General features: G+C 48.7%; 1 protein-coding gene across 2 annotated transcripts in view; it reads left to right on the top strand.

The window, feature by feature from the left end:
* The window catches only part of C1H1orf94 (chromosome 1 C1orf94 homolog), a 52,944-nt gene that overhangs the window by 16,304 nt on the left and 16,718 nt on the right, over positions 1 to 19,922 (top strand). For both annotated transcript variants that reach the window (XM_008964992.5, XM_003812550.6), the window contains exons 2-4: positions 15,301 to 15,989; positions 18,265 to 18,525; positions 19,578 to 19,753. In XM_008964992.5, the coding sequence (XP_008963240.2) occupies positions 15,551 to 15,989; positions 18,265 to 18,525; positions 19,578 to 19,753 (876 nt within the window). In that variant the 5' untranslated portion in view covers positions 15,301 to 15,550. The remainder of the gene's footprint in view (positions 1 to 15,300; positions 15,990 to 18,264; positions 18,526 to 19,577; positions 19,754 to 19,922) is intronic.

Raw genomic sequence — 19,922 nt, 5'->3', positions numbered from 1 at the left:
GCAAAATGGAGAGCAAGGGCCAGGCACAGTGGCTAAGGCCTGCAATCCCAACACTTTGGGAGGCTGAGGTGGGCAGAACGCTTGAGCCCAGGAGTTCAGGACCAGCCTGGGCAACATGGCAAGACCTCATCTCTACAAAAAATACAAAAATTAGCTGGGCATGGTGGCACACACCTGTAGTTCTAGCTACTCGGGAGGGTGAAGCGGAAGGAACACTTGAGCTCAGGAAAGTCGGGGCTGCAATGAGCCAAGATTGCACTACTGCACTCCAGCCTGGGTGACAGAGTGAGACCCTGTCTCAAAACAAAAACAAAAGGAAGAGCAAATGCAAAGACTGTGAGGTGGGAGTGAGCTTTGAGAGGGACAGCGAGACGGGAGAGTCAGGAGGGATGGGGACACGGCCATGGTATAAGTATAACAGAGACAGGCAGGCAAGGCCTCAGGAGGCCTGGAGGATCACTGCGGGGAGTTCAGATTTTATTCCACAGGTTATGGAACACTTTTGCAGGTTTTTAGGAAGGGGTGTAACATGAACAGATTCACTAATGTTTGAATCTCTGTCCAGCTTCTGTGTGGAGACGGTTCGTAAGTGTGTGGGAGAGGAAGTGGGAGGCCTCTGGGAAGATACTGTCAGAGTCCAGGGGAGGCCTAATGGTGGCAGTAGCTGGGTAGGAGTGACTGCAGTAGGGATGGAAAAAGTGGAGGATTCAATTGTGTGTTTTAAGATGAGCCAATGGACCTACTGATGATTTGGGTACACAAACAGACACATTGAGGCTCATGCTCTGCTTCACGCACGAGTTCACTTGACAAACAAGGACGGGGGCATGCATCACTATCAATGTGACTGGGGTGTTGAGACCGAACACTGGCAAACTCAAGGTGGGGAGTGTAGGGCCTCAGAGCAAAGGATTCCAACCTGTGGCCCATGGGGTCTCTGAAGTAATTCCCCAAATGCTGAGAGCTGTGAGGATGTCTTTCAGGCAAAAGGGTGTAGAGAAGCTTTCCTCAGATTTTCAAAGAGGTGTTGACCCCTCCAAGAGGAGAAAACACTAGCCAAGAGCATTAGACTCCAAAGATCTCCAGAGCTGGTTTCTAGTCTAAGACATCAGCCTGAGTTCCATGTCTGAGTCTTGTCTTTATCACTCCCATCACCAAGTTTCAAGCTTTTAAAATAATAATGATAATAAAAGAGGCTATGTATTCCAAGCTTGAGCCCCTGGTTGGACAGTGTGCCATTTACAAAGGTGGGGAAGAAATGGGGAGCAATGGGTTTTGGGGGAGAAATCAATAGTTCTGTCTAGTGCTGATTTAACTCCAAAATCTGGTTCAGTTATCTTTTAATTAGTCTTAAGTTTGGGCTTAGAGAATTGTGGCAAGCCACTTATTCAAGGATTACTTATTCATTCATTCCCCTAATCTCTAAAACTTCAAAGCCTCAGAATGAGGTCTTTGGATTTGCTGTTGACTCCGTTGCCCTAACTACAGAATGACATTTGTTCATTTCTTCATTCATGAATTCATTCAACAAACACAATTGCCTTCTCTGTACCAGGCCATATCATGGGTCCCAGGGACACAGAGATAAGCAGAACAGAAGCCTTTCCTCAAAGAGCTCCCAGTCTAGTGGGTGGCATGAACACAGATACATCTGACAACAATGACATTCAACAAATATTGCCAGGTGCAGTGGCTTATGCCTGTAATCCCAGCACTTTGGGAGGCCGAGGTGGGTGGATCACTTGAGGTCAGGAGTTTTGAGATCAGCCTGGCTAACATGGTAAAACCCCGTCTCTACTAAAATACAAAAATCAGCTGGGCGTGGTGGCAGGTGCCTATAATCCCAGCTACTCAGGAGGCTGAGGCAGAAGAATTGATTGAACCCAGGAGGCAGAGGTTGCAGTGAGCCGAGATTGTGCCATTGCACTCCAGTCTGGGTAACAAGAGCAAAACTCCGTCTCAAAAAAAAAAAAAAAAATTAGTATGCACTTGTTACTGAAATGTCTGAAAAAAATACAATGGTGGAAAAGCTGGGGACAGTCTCTGACCTCCTTTATGAACTTTCAACATCTTGCAAAAGGCAGATCGCAACACACTATAGTAAGTGTTCTGGTGATGAAGTGCCAGTGCCATGGAAGCGCACTGAGGGGACACATGACTGAACATGGTACTTGACTACTGGACTGGGCTTGGTACTTAGGGAAGTCTTCCTCTGAGGGAAGCAATCTGAAGCAGCAACAGATGAGACCCCTGTACTGTGTGATGAAAGATGTGGGTGTAGTCCGCAGGTAGCAGGGATGTCATGACTAATAACTGCAAAGGTTTCCATAGTTATGTCCCCCAGCTAGGTCTTGAGAAGACAGAAAGAACAGCCTATGGAAAGAGCCCAGCAGCAGGCGCAGGGAAAGATGAGAAGTTACATGGGAGTGAAGTGTAGCATGTGTTAGTGACCGGAAGAAGGTGGCTCGAGCTTGCTGGGTGTGGTTGGCTTCCCTGGATGCTTCCAGGCCCTCTGTCAGCACCCAAGACTTTCCCATTTACCTGTCATAACAAACTTGGTCTGCAGAGTGGAAAGGCTTTGGTGAGCATTATTCCAAGCCAGACTCAGGTAGGGAGATAAATCTACTGAAATAAAAGAAATCTGTTTAAGCATTTTTTGTAAAACAGAAGTGGTTTATTGATTGGCAGCTTTCTGAGGCTATTTGTTGCAAGAAGGAAGAAGGCTTTTTTGCACTTATTTTGGTAAACTTTCACTGTTGGCTTCCATTGGCCAGTTCTCCACACTGGTGAGCAAGTGATATTTGGGAATCCACTCGGCTTCCTTGCTTGAATGGCTCTCCCAACAAACATCTCTTTGTGCTACTGTTATTTAAACAATTAGGTGAACCCGACTTCTCTGGAAAAGATGCTTGGAATACATAGCCTTTTTTGTTTTTTTTGTTTTTTTTTTTTAGCATTATTCTCTAAAAAGTTTGAAACCTGGTGATGGGAGTGATAAAGACAAGACTCAGATACGGAAACTCAGGCTGATGTCTCAGACTAGAAGCCAGCTCTGAAGATCTTTGGAGTCTAATCTCAACTAGTGTTTTCTCCTCTTGGAGGGGTCAATACCTCTTTGAAAATCTGAAAAAAAGCTTCTGTGCAGCCTTTTGTCTGAAACACATCCTCACATCTCTCAGTATTTGGGAATGATTTCAGAGACCCCGTGGGCCACAAGTTGGAACCCTTTGCTCTGAGACCCAACCCTTAAGCCAGTGTCTCCCTCTCTCTTTATTTTACTTTATTTTTAAATTTATTTTTATTTTTTAGATGGAATCTCGCTCTGTCACCCAGGCTGGAGTGCAGTGGCGCGATCTTGGCTCACTGCAACCTCCACCTCCCGGGTTCAAGCAATTCTCCTGCCTCAGCCTCCCAAGTAGCTGAGATTACAGGCATGCACCTCCATGCCTGGCTAATTTTTGTATTTTTAGTAGAGACAGGGTTTCACCATATTAGTCAGTCTGGTCTCGGACTCCTGATCTCAGGTGATCCACCTGGCTTGGCCTCTCAAAGTGCTGGGATTATAGGCGTGAGCCCTTGCACCCAGCCTTTCCCTCTCTTGAGCTTCCCAGTGCTGGGTCTCAGCACCCCAGTCCCATTGACACTGATGCACCCTCGTTCTTGTTTGTCAAGTGAGCTAGTGCTGGCAGACACTGGCTCTTCCCTCCTCCAGCCTGCCACACGTCCTGGCAGTCCCCCTTCATGATGGCCTTTGGTGCCTTGCCTCCCTGCTCGTCTCTCCTCTGCCACCCTCACCACATCTCTTCTCACTGCATTGGGTGCCTTTCCCTCCAGGATGCCCTCCACCCTTCACCAATTTCATCTTCTGAAGCAGGTCAACAGCACTGCTCAGACATCTCTCATGGCTCCCCTTGTCCTCTGGCCCCTTGGGCCTGGTTTTCAGGGGTCTCTGTAGTGGCCCTGCCTCCATCTCTAGATGCACGTCTTGCTGGTCTCCTGCACATGCTCTATAAACCAACAAGAGCTACCAGCAGGTGCATGTCACCTTGCCTTTGCTCATGTTATTCCACTACCAGGAATGCCCTTCTCCCATATCTCTGTCTATCTAAATCTTATCCATCCTTAAGGACCTAGAATAAGTGTGTTGTCCTCTGAATTCTTTGTTGCTCACATCATTCAACATTTTTCTTTCTCTTTTTCCCACATTCCTCTTTTTAATTGAAATAAACAACTATGTTCCACCTCTTTCCTAAGTGTTTTAAGGTGGCCCAGATAACAAAAAATAAGGAGACAGGTGGATTAGAGTTCCAGCACACTTTCTAGCTGTAAGCAAGTTCCCCAAACTTTCTGTGCCCTATTTTCCTCATCTGAAAAAATGGGAAAAGTCACAGCGACTATTTCAAGGGATTACTATGGAAGCAAATGAAATGATATATGTAGAGCTCACACAGCACTGGGAATAAGAGAAGGACTCGATGTTCATCATCATCATCACGATTCCACCATCATCATTGTCATTATCATGGATAAAATAACAGGACATGATTGATATGGGACAAGGAGATTTATATGCCAGGAAACTTAGGCTGAAGGGAAACTGCTTAACTGATAACAGCATCTGGTTTGAGATTCTTGGCAGCCAGGGCATAAAGGGAGATCATAGCATTCGGTTTTCATAACTCATATTGTCTTCTAAGAGAAAGCAGAAGGGGTCATGATAAGAGACAAACGCTTCCCCAGCTCTGAGAGCTACATGGGACAGATCTTTTGAGGACGATAGAATGGAAGAATCTGTTTAAAATCAGCTCTCTTCTTCACCATTGGCCAGAGGGAAGGACACAGCCCCTTAATCGGGGCTATCAGCCCAGTTCCAGTGTGGGATTCTGATGAGGTGGTGGGCACCTGGCACATATCGTGTGCTGCCTTGTGGCAACAATTCCTCTTCCGCTACTGCACTATGGGCTTCTTAAGGGCAAGGTCTGTGTCTTACTCATCTTTGTCTCCCCAGTGCCCAGCTGAGTTCCTGGCACTTGGTGGCTATGCAGTGGGTATGAATAAATAAGGAAGTGAATGGTGAATGAGCCATAAAACTGCCACCACCCAGAGGTAGCCAGGATCGAAGCAAGGGGTCACGGTCATCAGAGGAAGCACAGACTATCAATAGCTCAAGACATTGCAGGTTTTTTCCTCCTTCTGTCTTAGGCTGCAGAAAACAGAACTAACATTTTCTTGAGTACTTTATAGGTGCCAGGCTCTATATTTTCATTTTCTGCTTTATTTCACTGTCTTAGCAACCCTTCCCAGTAAAAGGTCAATATTACTCCCATTTTATAGATGAGAAAGGTGAGGCTCAGAGAGGTTAAGCAACTTGCCCAAGGTCATCCAGCTCAGAGGAAGCAGAGCACGGATAAGAGTTTGATGTGGCTTCAAGGCTTGAGTTCTACCCGGAACCATGGGCCCTTCCGAATAGCCCTTCCACGTCTGCTTAGCACCAGGAGCCATGAGTGGTGAAGAAAGATGAATCATGATTAACGTCCCACTTCCCGTGTCCCCCTTTGTAATTTAATTTTATGGTTTCGGGAGCTGTGTTGCAGGTTGTGGGAGCCTGCAGAGATGGGCCACCAGTGGTTTGGTTTAATCCCCTTTTTAATATCTTTGTTGCAACGTTATTTCCAATTCAGCTCCCAAGTCACATTAAAAAAAAACAACACCTCTTCCTTAGGGTAAGCCTACCCTTATTAAACAGATTCAAATGAAAAGTTTTAAAGATAATTTGAACAATAAGAATCACTCTGTAGCTCCCAGCTGAAGACTCTTTATTGCTGTATTTATTCCCTGGTATTTCCTGTCTCATTCCCCAGCTCACTGAATCCACCCACCCCCCCACCCCCCACCACCCAACACTTCTAGTTCTTGCCCAACTCACCTGTTCCCTGGAGGGAGAATCAGGTGGAGGACATTGTGGGGAGCAGGGTATCTCACTTCCACCTGACAATATGCCGTCTAAGGCTGTCTCACCTGCCCTAATGAGCAGGAAATTATTGCAAAGCATCTAGAGGGACATTCTCACCTGGCTGGGTGTCTGCAAGTGCACCATTGCATCAAAACCAGGGTGAAGAAATGGGATGCGAGATTCTGGGGAAAACGGGGATGCCACAAGTGGAGAAAGAATAGCTGCTCAAAATGCAGACACCTGGGCCCCGTTCTAGATCAGCTGAATTGCTATTTCTCCAAGGGTGCTCAGGAATCTGTATTTGAAACCAGCACTACAGGTGACTCATGCATGTGTGTGAAAGGTTCTCTGATACTTTGGAAGGGGGTCAAAGATGACAAAACCTTAGGCTTAAAAGATAACTGTCTGGCACATCTTTGAGAAGGAGGTGTTTCAAAGAAAAGTGTGGAAGGAAGGAAGGAGACTGACCTTTATTGAGTTCTAAGTGTATGCCAGGGACAATTAAAAAAATTTGAATCTACTATGTGTGAAGACCTTTGGTAAGAAATTAGATGAACATAAAGTCCAGGCTTGGCATTCAGGGAGCTGAGAGATTTCACGGTGTTGCCTTCTTTAAGTCTGAGTATCACCATCCCCACTTTGCAGATGAAGAGACCGAGGTCTCCGTGATTCCCCTAATTGTATAGCTTTAGTAAACCAGGCTCATGGCTGTGAATCTGGGCCAGCGGGACTCCAAAGCCTGCAGCCAGGCTTGGCTCTCCCACACCAGGCTGTCTCAGTCAGAGCTGCTAACATTTGCATAGCGCTCGTTACAATTTACCGAGTGCTTTCACATTCATCATCTCACTTAATCCTCACTGCGGCCCGGAGGGTGGAGGAGGGCTGGGGGTGGGGAGGCCAAAGCTTTCTCCAGCCCTAAGCTCAGTCCCCTGCCTCCTATCAGGAAAGTCCCAGGAGACAGAGCTTAAGGGTTTTCCAGGTACCTTTGGGACATGGGTTCACAAGCCCTGGTACCGCAACTGAATGAATCTGCAATTTCTCTCAATTGTCCCTTATCCCTAAGCTGAAGGAAGTCAGCCTAGGCCCCCCAGATAGTGAGAGAGGTAGAATCCACCTTCCTTCCCTGTTTTCTTTCCTTCCTGCTGGTTTTCCAAGCAGGAAGGCTACGGTGGTTTGTGTGTTTGTGTGTGTATGTGCATGGGTGTGGTGTGTATGTGTACATGGGTGTGTGCATAGGTGTGCATGTGTATGCATGGATGTGTGTTCATGTGTGCAGGATGTGTGTGTATGGATGTGTGTGCATGGCTGTTTGTGTGTACATGTGTACGTATGTGTGTGCACATGGGTGTTTGTACATGGCTGTGGTATATTTGTGTGCATGGCTGTGGTATGTGGGCATGGCTGTGGTACGTGTGTGCATGTGTGAATGTGTGTATGTGTGCATAGTGTGTGTGCATGACTGTGGTGTATGGTGCATGGGTGTATATGTGCCCGAGTGTGTGTGTGTGTGTGGCTGTGGGGGGGCTATGGTGTGTATGTGGGGAGAAGGTACCTGGGCAATTCAGTGAATCTTGGATCTGGAGGAGAAGGAAGATGGAGGAAGACACAGGCAGCTTGGCAGAGGCGGCCACCTCCCTTGCTTCCACACTGGGCAGGGGCCACACTGGGTGCTGTGACATGCACCAGAGAAATAGGTATCTGTCAGAGAACATGGGTCTCTGATCCCTATGCAGACAGGTAGACTCAGAAGTGCCCACCGGCCTTGGCCTGAGCCAGGGTGGGGCTCCACTGGGGAAGATGCTAGGTTGGACGCCAGAGCCACTGCTTACATGATAAGGGGCCTCTCCTAGCCTGGGGCCTTTGGTGACCTCCCTTTCCACTCACTGCCACAGCTCCTGCAAGTCCCCATGCTGGACAGCTGCCTGTCCACTGGGTTCTGCCTTCTGCTGCCTCATCCTCCTGGCTCTTGGCTGGCTCCTGGCCTCTGGCCCTGCCTGAAACTGAGGCTCAGAGAAGGGAAGTGAATTGTAGAAGGTCACCCGTCAGAAAGGACAGAGCTGGGTTTTGAATCCAGGTCTCCTGACTGCAAAGCCCTTGCTCTTTCTCCTTCTTCCACTCTTAGGGGAAGTGGAGGACAGGGAGGGGGTAAGAGGGGAGATTTGGAAGTCACTTGGGCCTGGGGCCCAATTCCACCCCAACACTTATTCTCTAGGGTCAATTTGAGTACATCTTTTAACCTTCCTGAGCCTCAATTTCCTCTTTCTCACTTGGAAAGGAAGATGCTCTGTATCCCTCATGGTTGTGGTGGGGACAAGTGCCACCTGTAAAACCCAGCACCTAGCAAACTCCTCAAAAATACTGGTTCAGGCCCCAGTCCCCTCCTGTCACTCCTCTAGATTATCCTGGGAGAAATAACCCTCACCCATGGAAACCAGAGTCTGATACCTCCCTGCCTAAATCTCTCCAGTGGTTTCCCTGTGCCTTTAGAACAAAATTCCTTAGCATCACCTCCAAGGCCTGGCAGATTCTGACTCCTACTTTACCTCTAACTTCTCCCCTCCACCTCCATTCATGTGCCCCATCCACTTGAACATTATTCCCAATGATGCACCAAGCTCTTTCCCTCCTCATGGTCTTTGCACATGCTGTTCCCTGTGTCTGACAAGGTCTTCCTTGCATTCATTACCTGGCTAAGTCCTTATTCTCCTTTAGGCCCCAGCTTAAAAGACAAATGTGCAAAGAAGCCTCTTCTGCTCTCCTAACTTAGGTATCCATCTCTAGTATTCTCACACACAGCATTTCACTGTTGGTTTTTTAGAGCAACATAGCTAGTGGTTAAGAGAGAGGCATTGGAACAAGATTGCCTCAGATCACTGGCTTTGTCCCTTAGTAAGTCTGTGACCACAGGAAAATTACTTAACTTCTCTGTCCCTTGGCTTCTTCATTTTGAAAATTGGGGTGACTGTACCTATCTGTGACAGGAAGCTTTTGATATATAACAAACCACCCCAAAGCTTAGTGGCTGAAAACTGTGACTCATTTAGCTCTCATTTCTACAGTTTGGCAATTTGGGTTGGGTTCAGCTGGGGGGTTCTTCCGCTGTGGGCTGGGCTTGGCTGAACTTGGCTCATGCTCACCCAAGCATCTGCACTTAGCTAGGTCTGGATTGGCTGACACAACTTGGAGTTTTCCTCTGTGTGACATGTTACCCTGGGCTTGTTCACATGGAGGTTGCAAGTCCCAAGAGAAATAGGAAACTAAGCCCTAATTCCCAAACACTTTTCAAGTCTCCACGTCTTACAAATTAGGATGAGAGGGAACTACCAAAGAGTATGGATACAGGAGGTTGTGATAAAATGGGGGCCATTACTATAATTAGTCTAACACACTACCCCACTGGGGCTGTTGGGGGGATTAAAATGAGAGTTTTGCTTGTAAAGTGCTTAGCACAGTGCCTGGCTTGTTAATTAGCACTAAATAAATAATGAACCCTTCTTATTATTTTGTGAAAAGGACCTGAGGCTTTGACATATTAGGTAGCTTCCTTTAGGACAGCCCTCCCCCTGACATCCCCCACCCCCATTAAACGGTGGGGATTTGAATCTAGTTTCCACCTCCCTCCAGGGACTGACCTCTTAACTAGTATGCTGTGCTGCTCTACCCACATAGACACATAATGGCAGAAACTCACCCAAAGCCATGAGGTCAGTCTGCAGATGGACCACAATTCAAGCCCAGGTCTGTGCCTGACCCCAGAGCCCTCCACTTCACTCTAATCCGCCAGGTTGCCTTGTGTACTGTGTTTGTCATTGGTCTAAAATTTCATAGCTGGAAGAAAATATTTGTTATGGTATCCTCCTCCAGCACTAACAATTTTCTGCTTGCATTTTTCTGTTGTTTGGCTCAGATGAATAGCAGTTTTCATCTTTGCTCTGTGTTATCATGTACACAGAACTGCTGTTGGGGAGCTAACAGCATGCTTGCTTAGTCATTATTCTGAGAAGGGGTGCCAACCAGTCAATAGCCTTTATTTTTGTATGACTCTGTATACCACAAATGCAGAAATAATGCACAGCATCCGAGTATGGCGCTACTATTGGACAACTATCATTTCTGGAGTTGGGCAAAGCAGAGGTGGCACCGCGTGGAGCTGGAGCCACAGAACTGATTCTGACTTGCTTCTTTTGTCAGGAGCCCAGGAGCTGGGTTAACCTCCCTGAATGATTCGCTGTGATAGAGTCTGTGATAGATTAGGTGGTTTTTCCCAACCCCAGAGAGAAAGCGAATAGCACGGGAGAGATGCCAGGACTGGCAAAACTTGGGGGAAAAAGGTAGATTACAGGAAATGGGGGTGAGCAGGCCTAACTGTGAACCCAGCAAAGTGGTGGGGTGCCCACAAAATCTTTCTGTGAGCCCCAAGGTGATTACTCAAGGTCAATGCGGGTTCTGTGTGGGGTCTGCCATGGGACCGCCTTGCAGAATTTGGGAGGTCTTAGGACTGGGTCAAGCAGGATGGTTAGTGCCATCTGATCGGCTCACAGGGATGCCAGGCCAGAGATGGGATGTGAGATGAAAGGCCAGAAAATGGAACCAAAGCCAGACAGGTTGCAACCAGCTCTTAGAGGTCTTGGCATGGGTAAAGGCAAGTGAACTTGTTCAGTCCTTTATTCAACACATCCCGACTGAGCTGGAGTTATGTGCCAAACACTGTTCTAGGTTTGGAGGCCTCTGTGGTGAACAAGATAAAGTCCCTGCCCTTGTGGAGTAAGGACACAAAAAGGATACTATTAAATTAGGTGATGGTACAAACGCTGTGAAGAAAATAAACAGATTGACAGAGGAAGGTGGGGGAGGGACACTTTTAAAAATAGGCAGGAAAGGCTACTTTGAGACTGTGACACTGGAACCGAGGCCTGAATGATGAGGAGGAGCCAGTCAAGGGACACTAGGGGGTTGCAGGGAGAAGCATTCCATAGGAAGTGCAAAGGCCCTCGGGCTGGAATGAACTTAGCATTTCAAGGGGTAGATAAAAGCCCAACATGACTGGAAGAGGGAGGAGATGGGGCCAATTTGTGCAGGGCATCATAAAGGAGTTTGGATTTTATCCTGTGTCTAGTGAGAATCCACAGGAGGATTTTCAGCAGGGGAATGGTTTGATCTGAGTTCTGAGAATGTCCTAGCTCTGCAGGCACGTAGTTTTCTAGAATAAATAAGAACAAGCAGATCTTGTTTTCTTGAAGTGGAGGGGCGTGGTGGAAGGAGACCCTGAATCAGGGACTTTTAACTATATGGCGAATCTCCATGGCAGCGAAGTGTTTGATAAAGGCTCTTGGGAGGGAATGGAGATGGGATGACAGTGATGGGGTTGATTTATTCCCCCAAAATGTTGATCCAGGATTACTGTCAGGCTGGGAGGAGAGTCTCCGGTAGTGTCCCTGAGGCTCTGCCCCAGACTCTCTCCTGTTCAACATTTCTATTTGTAAATTGGCGGAAGACTCAGAAGATGTGCTCATCAGACATGCAGCTGACATGGAGCTGTCAGGAACAGCTAATGCCACGGATGACAGGCTCAAGATTCACTGTGATGATCCTCCACAGGCTGGAGTGATGGGACGAAACCAGCAATATTCCTGATTGCATTCAGATTGGGGAACAATGCCTGGCCAGGGATCAGGGAGACCTTGCTGGATAACAATCTCCTGAAAGGAAGCCCAGGCTGGGGGTGGGGAGGAATTTGTGGAGGCAGCTGGACCCAGCCAAGTCCCTACATCAGCTTCTTCCCTCTGTGGCAAGGCCCTTAGCCTTTCAGGGTCATTCTTCCCATATGTAAAGTGGGGATGATCCAGGCTACTGCCCAGGCATATGAGGAGTATTAAATATGAACACATATATGGATGACTGGCTTCCTGTGTGGCCCATAGTAGGCTCATGGCAAATGCAAGGGAAATATTAATTGTAGAGGCTGGCAAGAGAAGAATGGATATCCTGCGGCAACCTTTCAAAGGCACGTGGCAGGGCTCACAGCCTGGGCGGGCCCCTATGTTCTTGGCACACCAATGCCAGCTTTCTAAGGGCCTCATTGATTCCTGTGGTATGTAGAGGAGAATGGCCTGGAGGGGTTGGTTCTGGAGGCCATATCCCCTGAAACCCACCGTGAGTTCAGAATGGAGACAAGGAGGTGGTTGCAGCTGGGGGGGACATGAGTGTTTCCTTAAACACCACAAAGGCTGCAGTGTGGGAATGAATGGGGAAGATGCTTTCTTCATTGCTCTGGATGCCTGTGAGGAGAAGTTGTGCAGAGGCACATATGGGTGCATCGTAACTAAGATCTAAACATTGATAATTACATTATAATAATCATGCTGTGAGCATTTCTCGAGGGCCCACTATGCACCCAGCTTGTGCTAAGTGTTTTGTGCAACTTATAGAATGCTCACAGTCTGACCTTGACAGATGAGGAATACAAGGTGTAGAAGGCAGCTCTTGAGAGGTAGAGCAGGGATTCACACTCAGCCCCTGGTAGTTCCTGTCTGCTAGCCTGGCTTCAGGTTGGGGAGGGCAGGAGTGACTTCCCAGGTGCTGAGAAGGGACCATCATGGGGTGATTTTTGGTACAGGAATCTCAGGGCCCTGTGGGGCTTCTAGAAGCTACTTTGAGTATGTGCGTGTAATATTTGTATAAAATAAAGCAGAAAGCAAATACAGACAAATAGAATGACTAGTATGTGATGACCCTATGTAACCATTACCTGGCTTTAGCAATGATTAACATATGGCCAATCTTGTTTCATCTATTACTCCCTCTCTCTTCTTTTCCCTCCTCCTGCTGGATTAATTTTAAAGGCATTCCCCGGCATAATTTTCTCTGTAAATAGTATGTATCGCTAAGAGATAAGGACTCTTTGTTGTTGTTAGGCATAACCACAATACCATTATCACAATTTTTAAAAATTGACCTAATTGTACTGTGTCTTTCTAATTCAGTGAAGCTATTGATGTATGGCTTGCTTTGCAAAGTATTTGGGGAGGGGAGGCAAAAACTAGTCTGACTCCTGTGACTTGAGACTCACCTGTTCCTTTTGAGGTGGATGAAGAGGAAGAAGAGGAGGGGGATCTAAAACTTGAGACCGCAGATTGGCAGCCCCTTTATTCTGATTGTTCTCAGGGGACTCAGCCAGGAAAGTGAGGCCTATTTATAGGCCTAAGTCTAGACATGGGAAGGAGGCAAAGGAAGGGAATAGGTGACAAGTCAGGGAAAGGGGACAGAAGAGAGAGTGGAGGGAAAGAGAAAATAACAGCAAGTGATCTTGCTGCACACAATGGCCCTTCAGGAGCTGGCCGGGACCAGCCCACACTAGCTAATGCTCACAGCTGACACTGACTGAATGTTTCCTGTGCACAGGGCACTGTGCTGAGCTCACGTGCCAGTGACCTCGCCCAATGCTCCCAACCATCCCATGAGGCAGGTGATGTTAGGTGTCACACCCATTTTACAGGGGAGGACACTGAGGTTCCAGGGTCTGACATGAAAAGAGCAGTGGTGCCTGGATTCAAACCCAGATCTGTTTGTCTGGAGTCTGCTTTTTGCAGGCTTTACTCTCTGCCTCCAAGCCTGGTGATGTTCCATGTGGGGGTAGAGAGGCTCATGTTCAAGAAGTACAGCTGTCTTGGCTGCTGGGCTATTGGTACATTCCCATGTCTTTAGTACATAGCTCTTCCCCAGGGTCCCCAAGCACCCTGGGCTACCAAGTCTTTGCCTCAGGACTCATCAGGACCCAGCAACTAAAAGTTTCCTGTCTGGCACAATAGGAAGCCTCTAAGACTGTAGACTGTGTCCATTCTGATTGACTGTTAAATGCAGTGACTACTCCCCTGGGTCTGTGTATGGTGACATGTGAATTGTGTGCCTGCTTGTTTCTGTTCGTGTGTGTGTGTGTGTGTGTGCGTTTGTACACAATAAGCATTACCAGGAAGGCATGGACCCTGCTGGAAGCATTCCATGGTCAACGTTTTGGAGACCCATCATGCCCTCTGAGAGGCTGGCCAGAGCTGGAACGTGTGCTGGCCTCCAGACTGCAAAGCCTAAGCCACAGCAGCTGAGCTGCCCTATGGGACTCCTTGATTTTTTCCCTTGGGTCTTCTTCATCATCTTCTCCTTCAGCGCTCCCATAATAGAAGGCTGAGCAGTTTCCAGAATGCTTGGTGTGGGCCACCTCATCCACCTCTCATAGGAGCCCCTTGAGTAGGCACAGCAGATGGTTCTAGGCTGGTGGCTCTTGTCCTCCTGGGTGCCTGCTTGCCAAGAATGCTGGTGAGGTGGGCGGGGCCACCAGCCAGGCCAGTAGGATTGCAATCCTCTCTACACCTGGAGAGAAGTGGCAACGAGGAGCCTAGAAGCCAGGAGACCATCAGGTGCTATCAGACAGGTGCAGACCAGCAAGGGTGCAGCAGAGGACCCAGGGTCCAAGGTGCAGGTTGAGGCCATTATTTAGGTTCAGGAAAATCCCGGTGAATCAGTGCAGGGATCTCCCCACTGCTGGTGCTGTACATGAAGTGAGGCCCAGTCCAGAGGCTGTGATCGGGTCAGAGGCCATGCCAGAGTGAACACGAGTATCCAAGAGGCTACTGTATGAGATCCAGGGGCGGGGACCAACCAAGGCTGACAGTGGTGTAAACATGAGAGCTGACCTTTGAATCGCCCTTACTCTATGCCGGACACCATTCAAAGTGCTTTGCACCTCTATGATACTCCTAGTAATGAGAGGAGGAGACAGAATACCAAGATGCTGAACAACCTGCCCAGGGTCACACCGATGGGAGTTGACTGGGTCAGGGTGTAAGCTTAGGCTGTCCACTCCACCATTCTGCAGTGAGGTGATGGGGGCTGCGCTACGCTCCTGGGGGCTTCCCAGGGCTCAGCCCCAGCACCCTAGACTCTGCACTTAGAGCTGTTGGCTTGCTCCTGACCCCTTTGCTGCTGGGCAAAATTCCCCAGTGAACCCCTTCTCTGGTCTTTCATTGCTTCAGGTTCTGAGCATGAAGAACAAGGAGGAATGGACTAGAATTAAGGCTCAGTGAGGCTGTGACTTGCCCCAGCTCACTCAGCAAGGTTGTTGGGAGAGGATCCAGGTTTCCCCATTTTTCAAAACCATGCTCTCAGTGCTGCATCCTACCGCTGTGGTATAGGACCCTCTGGGGGTCCAGTGTGTCTGCTGGGTTATCTTGCCTGGAAGTGTGTTTTTGTCATGTTATGCATCCATCTCCCTTTGCTGGGGCCTATGTCCTTCCGCAAAGCCACGCCTTGGTGAGCTGGCACTAACACCGTCTGTCTCTCTGACCCATTTCCAGAGCTCTGGAGCTCAGCAGTGGCAAAGATGAGATCTCCTTGTTGGTGGAACAGGAGTTCCTAAGCCTCACCAAAGAGCACTCGATCCTGGTCGAAGAGAGTTCTGGGGAGCTGGAGGTACCCGGCAGCTCTCCCGAGGGGACCAGAGAGCTGGCTCCCTGCATTCTTGCCCCTCCTCTAGTGGCAGGCAGTAATGAGCGCCCCAGAGCCTCCATCATTGTCGGGGACAAGCTTCTGAAGCAGAAGGTGGCCATGCCCGTTATCAGCAGCAGGCAGGACTGCGATTCTGCCACGTCTACTGTCACAGACATTCTGTGTGCCGCCGAGGTCAAGAGCACCAAGGGGACAGAGGACAGGGCCCGCATCCTAGGTGACTCCAACTTGGAAGTCAGCAAGCTTCTGTCCCAGTTCCCACTGAAGTCCACTGAGACATCCAAGGTCCCTGACAACAAGAATGTGCTGGACAAGACAAGGGTCACCAAGGACTTCCTACAGGACAACCTGTTCAGTGGCCCTGGACCCAAGGAGCCCACAGGGCTGAGCCCATTTCTGCTGCTGCCTCCCCCACCTCCTCCTGCACGTCCTGACAAGCTCCCTGAGCTCCCTGCTCAGAAGAGGCAGCTCCCAGTGTTTTCCAAGATCTGTTCCAAGCCCAAGGCTGACCCTGCTGTGGAGAGGCACCACTTGATGGGTGAGTGGGGTTGGAACTGGGGTAGAGTGGGCCTGCAAGGAGGAGGTCCTTCCCAGGAAGCCAATCAGGGCTGCAGCATGTACATAAAGCATCTTCGTGCAAAGCAAGACAAAGCAGCCTCTCTGGTGGGCACAGCCCCGAGGGACGGGCTGTTTCCAGCCCCCACAGGCTTATTTTGCTGGGTGCCCCTGTGCAGGGCACAGCTTTTGTAAGCAAACCCAGAGGCCCTGATCTCAACATACTTTGAGAAGAGAAATAGGCGCCATTCTGTGTCCTGGAGCATTGCAGGAAGGCCAAGGAATCAGAGCTGTGGATAGCAAGCTGAACTCTGGGTCCTGGACAGGCTTCTAGGAGCCAGAGGGCTTTAGGATGGGGAGCTGTAGGAGAGAGATGGTTGAGCTCTTCCCAGAGAGGAGAACTTCCTCCTACCTCTTCTCCAGGAGGGACCCATAGATACTTCCCTGTTGGATGGGGCTGCTGGACTGGAGGCAGTTCTGGTCCCACCCACCCCACCCACCATTGGTGCATGTCTGTGTGTACGAATGTGTGAGCAAAAGTGTGCCAAAAGGAGTTTTGAAGGTTTTAGTGTATTTGTTAGAGAAAATGCAAGAGTGGTGCGTCTAAGCATGCCTGTGTACACATTTGTGCATATGTCTGTCATGTATGTACTTGTGTACGTGTAACTAAGTCAAAGGAAGAACAGATAGGAGTGTGTCTATGTCTCTGTGCCCAGACCTGGGATGAGGGAGCTTCGTAGATGTTTAAGGCATCTGTAAATATGAGTGGGAAGCTGCAGGTGTGTGTGTCTCTGGGGAAAGGGCTATTATTAGTGGGTACTGTTATTTCAGCTCACTGGCTAGGGGCTGAATTCGGCAACCGGAGGAACTCCTGGAAAAGACTCTAGGGATGTTTTGCTAAAAATGTTGTTTCCTTCTAAATTGGCTCAGGCTAGAGCAGCTCTTTCCTTTGCTGGAATAGTGCTAGGAAGACAGCCTTAGCCCCGAAGCTCAGCCCCCAAGCCGCTGGGCTAGGGGGCCAAAAGCTGGTGGGATCTGGTCTATTATTATCAACAGGTAACACTGAGGCACAGGTCCTTTCTGGCTGCATCCAGACAGATCCCGGTGCCTGCTATTGGGCAGCACAGTGCACAGCCATCCGGTGGGTGGCCAGGTTTCCCACCACTGCTGTGGAGGATCCTGTGATGGTCCCCAAAGTATGTCTGCATTGGGAGAATAAATGCTCAGTCTCTTTAGTGAGAGACCTGTGTCTGCCACCAATCTTGTCCCTGCTCCACACTCTAGCCATATCCAGTGACTCACAATGTCTCCTTGATGCTTCCAGGCCTTTGCCCACAGTTATCCATGCCTGCCATGCCTTCCTCCCCAATACCCCTGGATGTAAGGCCTCGCTGCAACCCTACTTCCTTCTGGAAGGAACCTTCTCAGACAGAAGCAGTCTCAGCCACCCTGTTCTCCATTTCTTCCCTCTGCCACCTCATGGTGTTCATCTACCTTGTCCTGGGGCTATTTTTGGGCATGTCTGTCTTTTTTTCTTGTTATGAGCTCCTGCAGGGCACAGTCTAGCTCTGAGTCACAACTGTGTCCCCAGCACTCAGGTCAAGGCCTGGCACTGACAAGTGAGCTGAATCACCTGTGAGTAATAAAACGAAAGTAGAATCCAGGATGAGAGACCAAAGTGTGTGGCTCAGACCACATGTTCTGTAAGAATGTGTGACTCCTTCACTAAGCCATGTGCTCACTGAAGGCAGGAACTGTGTCCACAACAACCTTGTTTTCGCAGCCTGGCACTATGGATGGTTGGAGAGAAGGAATAGTGGAAGGAATGAGGAAAAGTAAGGAAGGAGAGGAAAGAAAAGAAAGGTAATTCGAATAAAGGAATGATGGAAGGAAGGATGAAGGGGTGGATGGATGGAAGGAAGGCAGGAAGATAAAGATGGATAGTCAGACAAATGGATGGACAGATGGATGGATGGATAAGTAGACGGATAGAAGGAAGAAAGGCAAAGATGATGGACAGATGGGTGGATGAATGAACAGATGGATGGATTGATGGATGCATGAGATCGGGGGGCAGGGGCCAGGGAGGGTTTCAGGGAGAGATTGGGATTGTATTTGGCTGAAAGAGAATCCCCCAAAGTGGTCCAAGCCTCAGGTGTGTGCTACAGAGGATTCATCATTTAGTCCACAAAAAGGTGCTTCCAGCATCCAGCACTTGGCCTTCCAGAGGCATTGACTCAGTTTCTTTCCTGCTACAGAATGGAGCCCTGGCACCAAGGAGCCAAAAAAGGGTCAAGGGAGCCTCTTTCTCAGCCAGTGGCCCCAGAGCCAGAAGGACGCCTGTGGTGAGGAGGGTTGCTGTGACGCAGTGGGCACCGCATCACTGACCCTGCCGCCCAAGAAACCTACATGTCCAGCCGAGAAGAACTTGCTCTATGAGTTCCTTGGGGCCACCAAGAACCCAAGCGGGCAGCCGAGACTTCGAAACAAAGTGGAAGTGGATGGGCCGGAGCTGAAATGTGAGCTGACCTACCCAGGGAGGGATTGGAGGGGAGGGGGTTGTGGTGACCCTCACAGGCTTCAGGGTGGCTCTGTCACCAAGTGGCTGTCTTATCTACCGCCTTTCTAGAGGTGTCAGTTTTTAAACCCATAAAATGGGGGCAATGACTTTCTCCCCATATCCCTTCTTGGGAATACAGTTGCTAGAGAAGTGTAGTTGGCTTTCAAGGGTCACGTCGGCATTATTAATGGTCACTTCTGAATATAGCCCTGACCCAGCATGTATTATATCCTCTCAAATTGCCCAAGCCAAAACAAAAAATCCTTGCTTTAGATTATTTCTATATTGGGATTATGTTCCCGCTTTCTTTTCCTACAAGGGTTCTAGTCAAACCTCTTTTCCCAAAAGGATGCCAATAAGGGGGAAACTGAGGACCCATTTCTGATTTTATAAGCCCCCACAACATCTTGTAGAAAGGAAGAATCCAGGATTCTTATCTTGAAACAACTCAACCTAACTTCATTTGTTTAGACTAATTTTGAGTCACTGCATGCTGAATTATTTAATGTTTTAAAATATATTTTTTAAAATTCCCATATAGATACAACAACCTGTGAAAGTTTCTTAGTGTTGCCAAATATATGTCCTTAGGGAGGGGCTGCTTTAATCATTTGATAAGGATGAATTCCAATGGCATAGCAATGGTTCACATAAAGTTGGATTTTTCCAAAGCAGTTGAAAGAATTTCATTTTGTAAGTAGGTGAAATATAGGCCTAGCAATCTGGCTTATTGTATTCCCTTGCTAAATTGCCTTCTTTACTAGTGAATGATGGAAAGAAAAGCTCCAAGCCAGACCTTCTGGGATTTTCATCCCTTCCAAACTGGCAAGGTGTGAACTAATGATGTTTACCTATAGTTGGAAATGTACTAGAACTTTGAAGAACCCTCTTGGAGCTTAAAGGACCTGACCTGTGAGACTGTGAATCCCTAGGGAAGTTGCGATGCTGAAGGTGTCCTGGCCTCTCCCTGCCTCCATCACTGACCCGCTTTGCCTCTCCTGTGACTTGCAGTTAACGCACCTGTGACGGTTGCTGACAAGAACAACCCGAAGTACACAGGGAATGTTTTCACTCCACACTTTCCTACAGCCATGACCTCAGCAACCCTGAACCAGCCACTCTGGCTCAACCTGAACTATCCACCTCCACCAGTGTTCACGAATCACTCTACCTTCTTGCAGTATCAGGTCAGTGAGCTGGCCTGGCTCTCCTGTGGACATCCACGGGGATTTTGGCCACAGAGAAGGAGCGGCTGGCAGGGGGTCTATTTCACAAAGAGTCTTCAGACTCCTCTGAATCCCTTCCCTACATGCAAGAGGCTTCGCTGGGGCTATGGAAGGGCGCTGTCAACTTGTC

This window comes from Pan paniscus, chromosome 1, assembly GCF_029289425.2.
Source record: "Pan paniscus chromosome 1, NHGRI_mPanPan1-v2.0_pri, whole genome shotgun sequence".
In the NCBI taxonomy this organism is placed as follows: Eukaryota; Metazoa; Chordata; class Mammalia; order Primates; family Hominidae; genus Pan; species Pan paniscus.
This window is presented reverse-complemented; position numbering and strand designations above follow the sequence as displayed.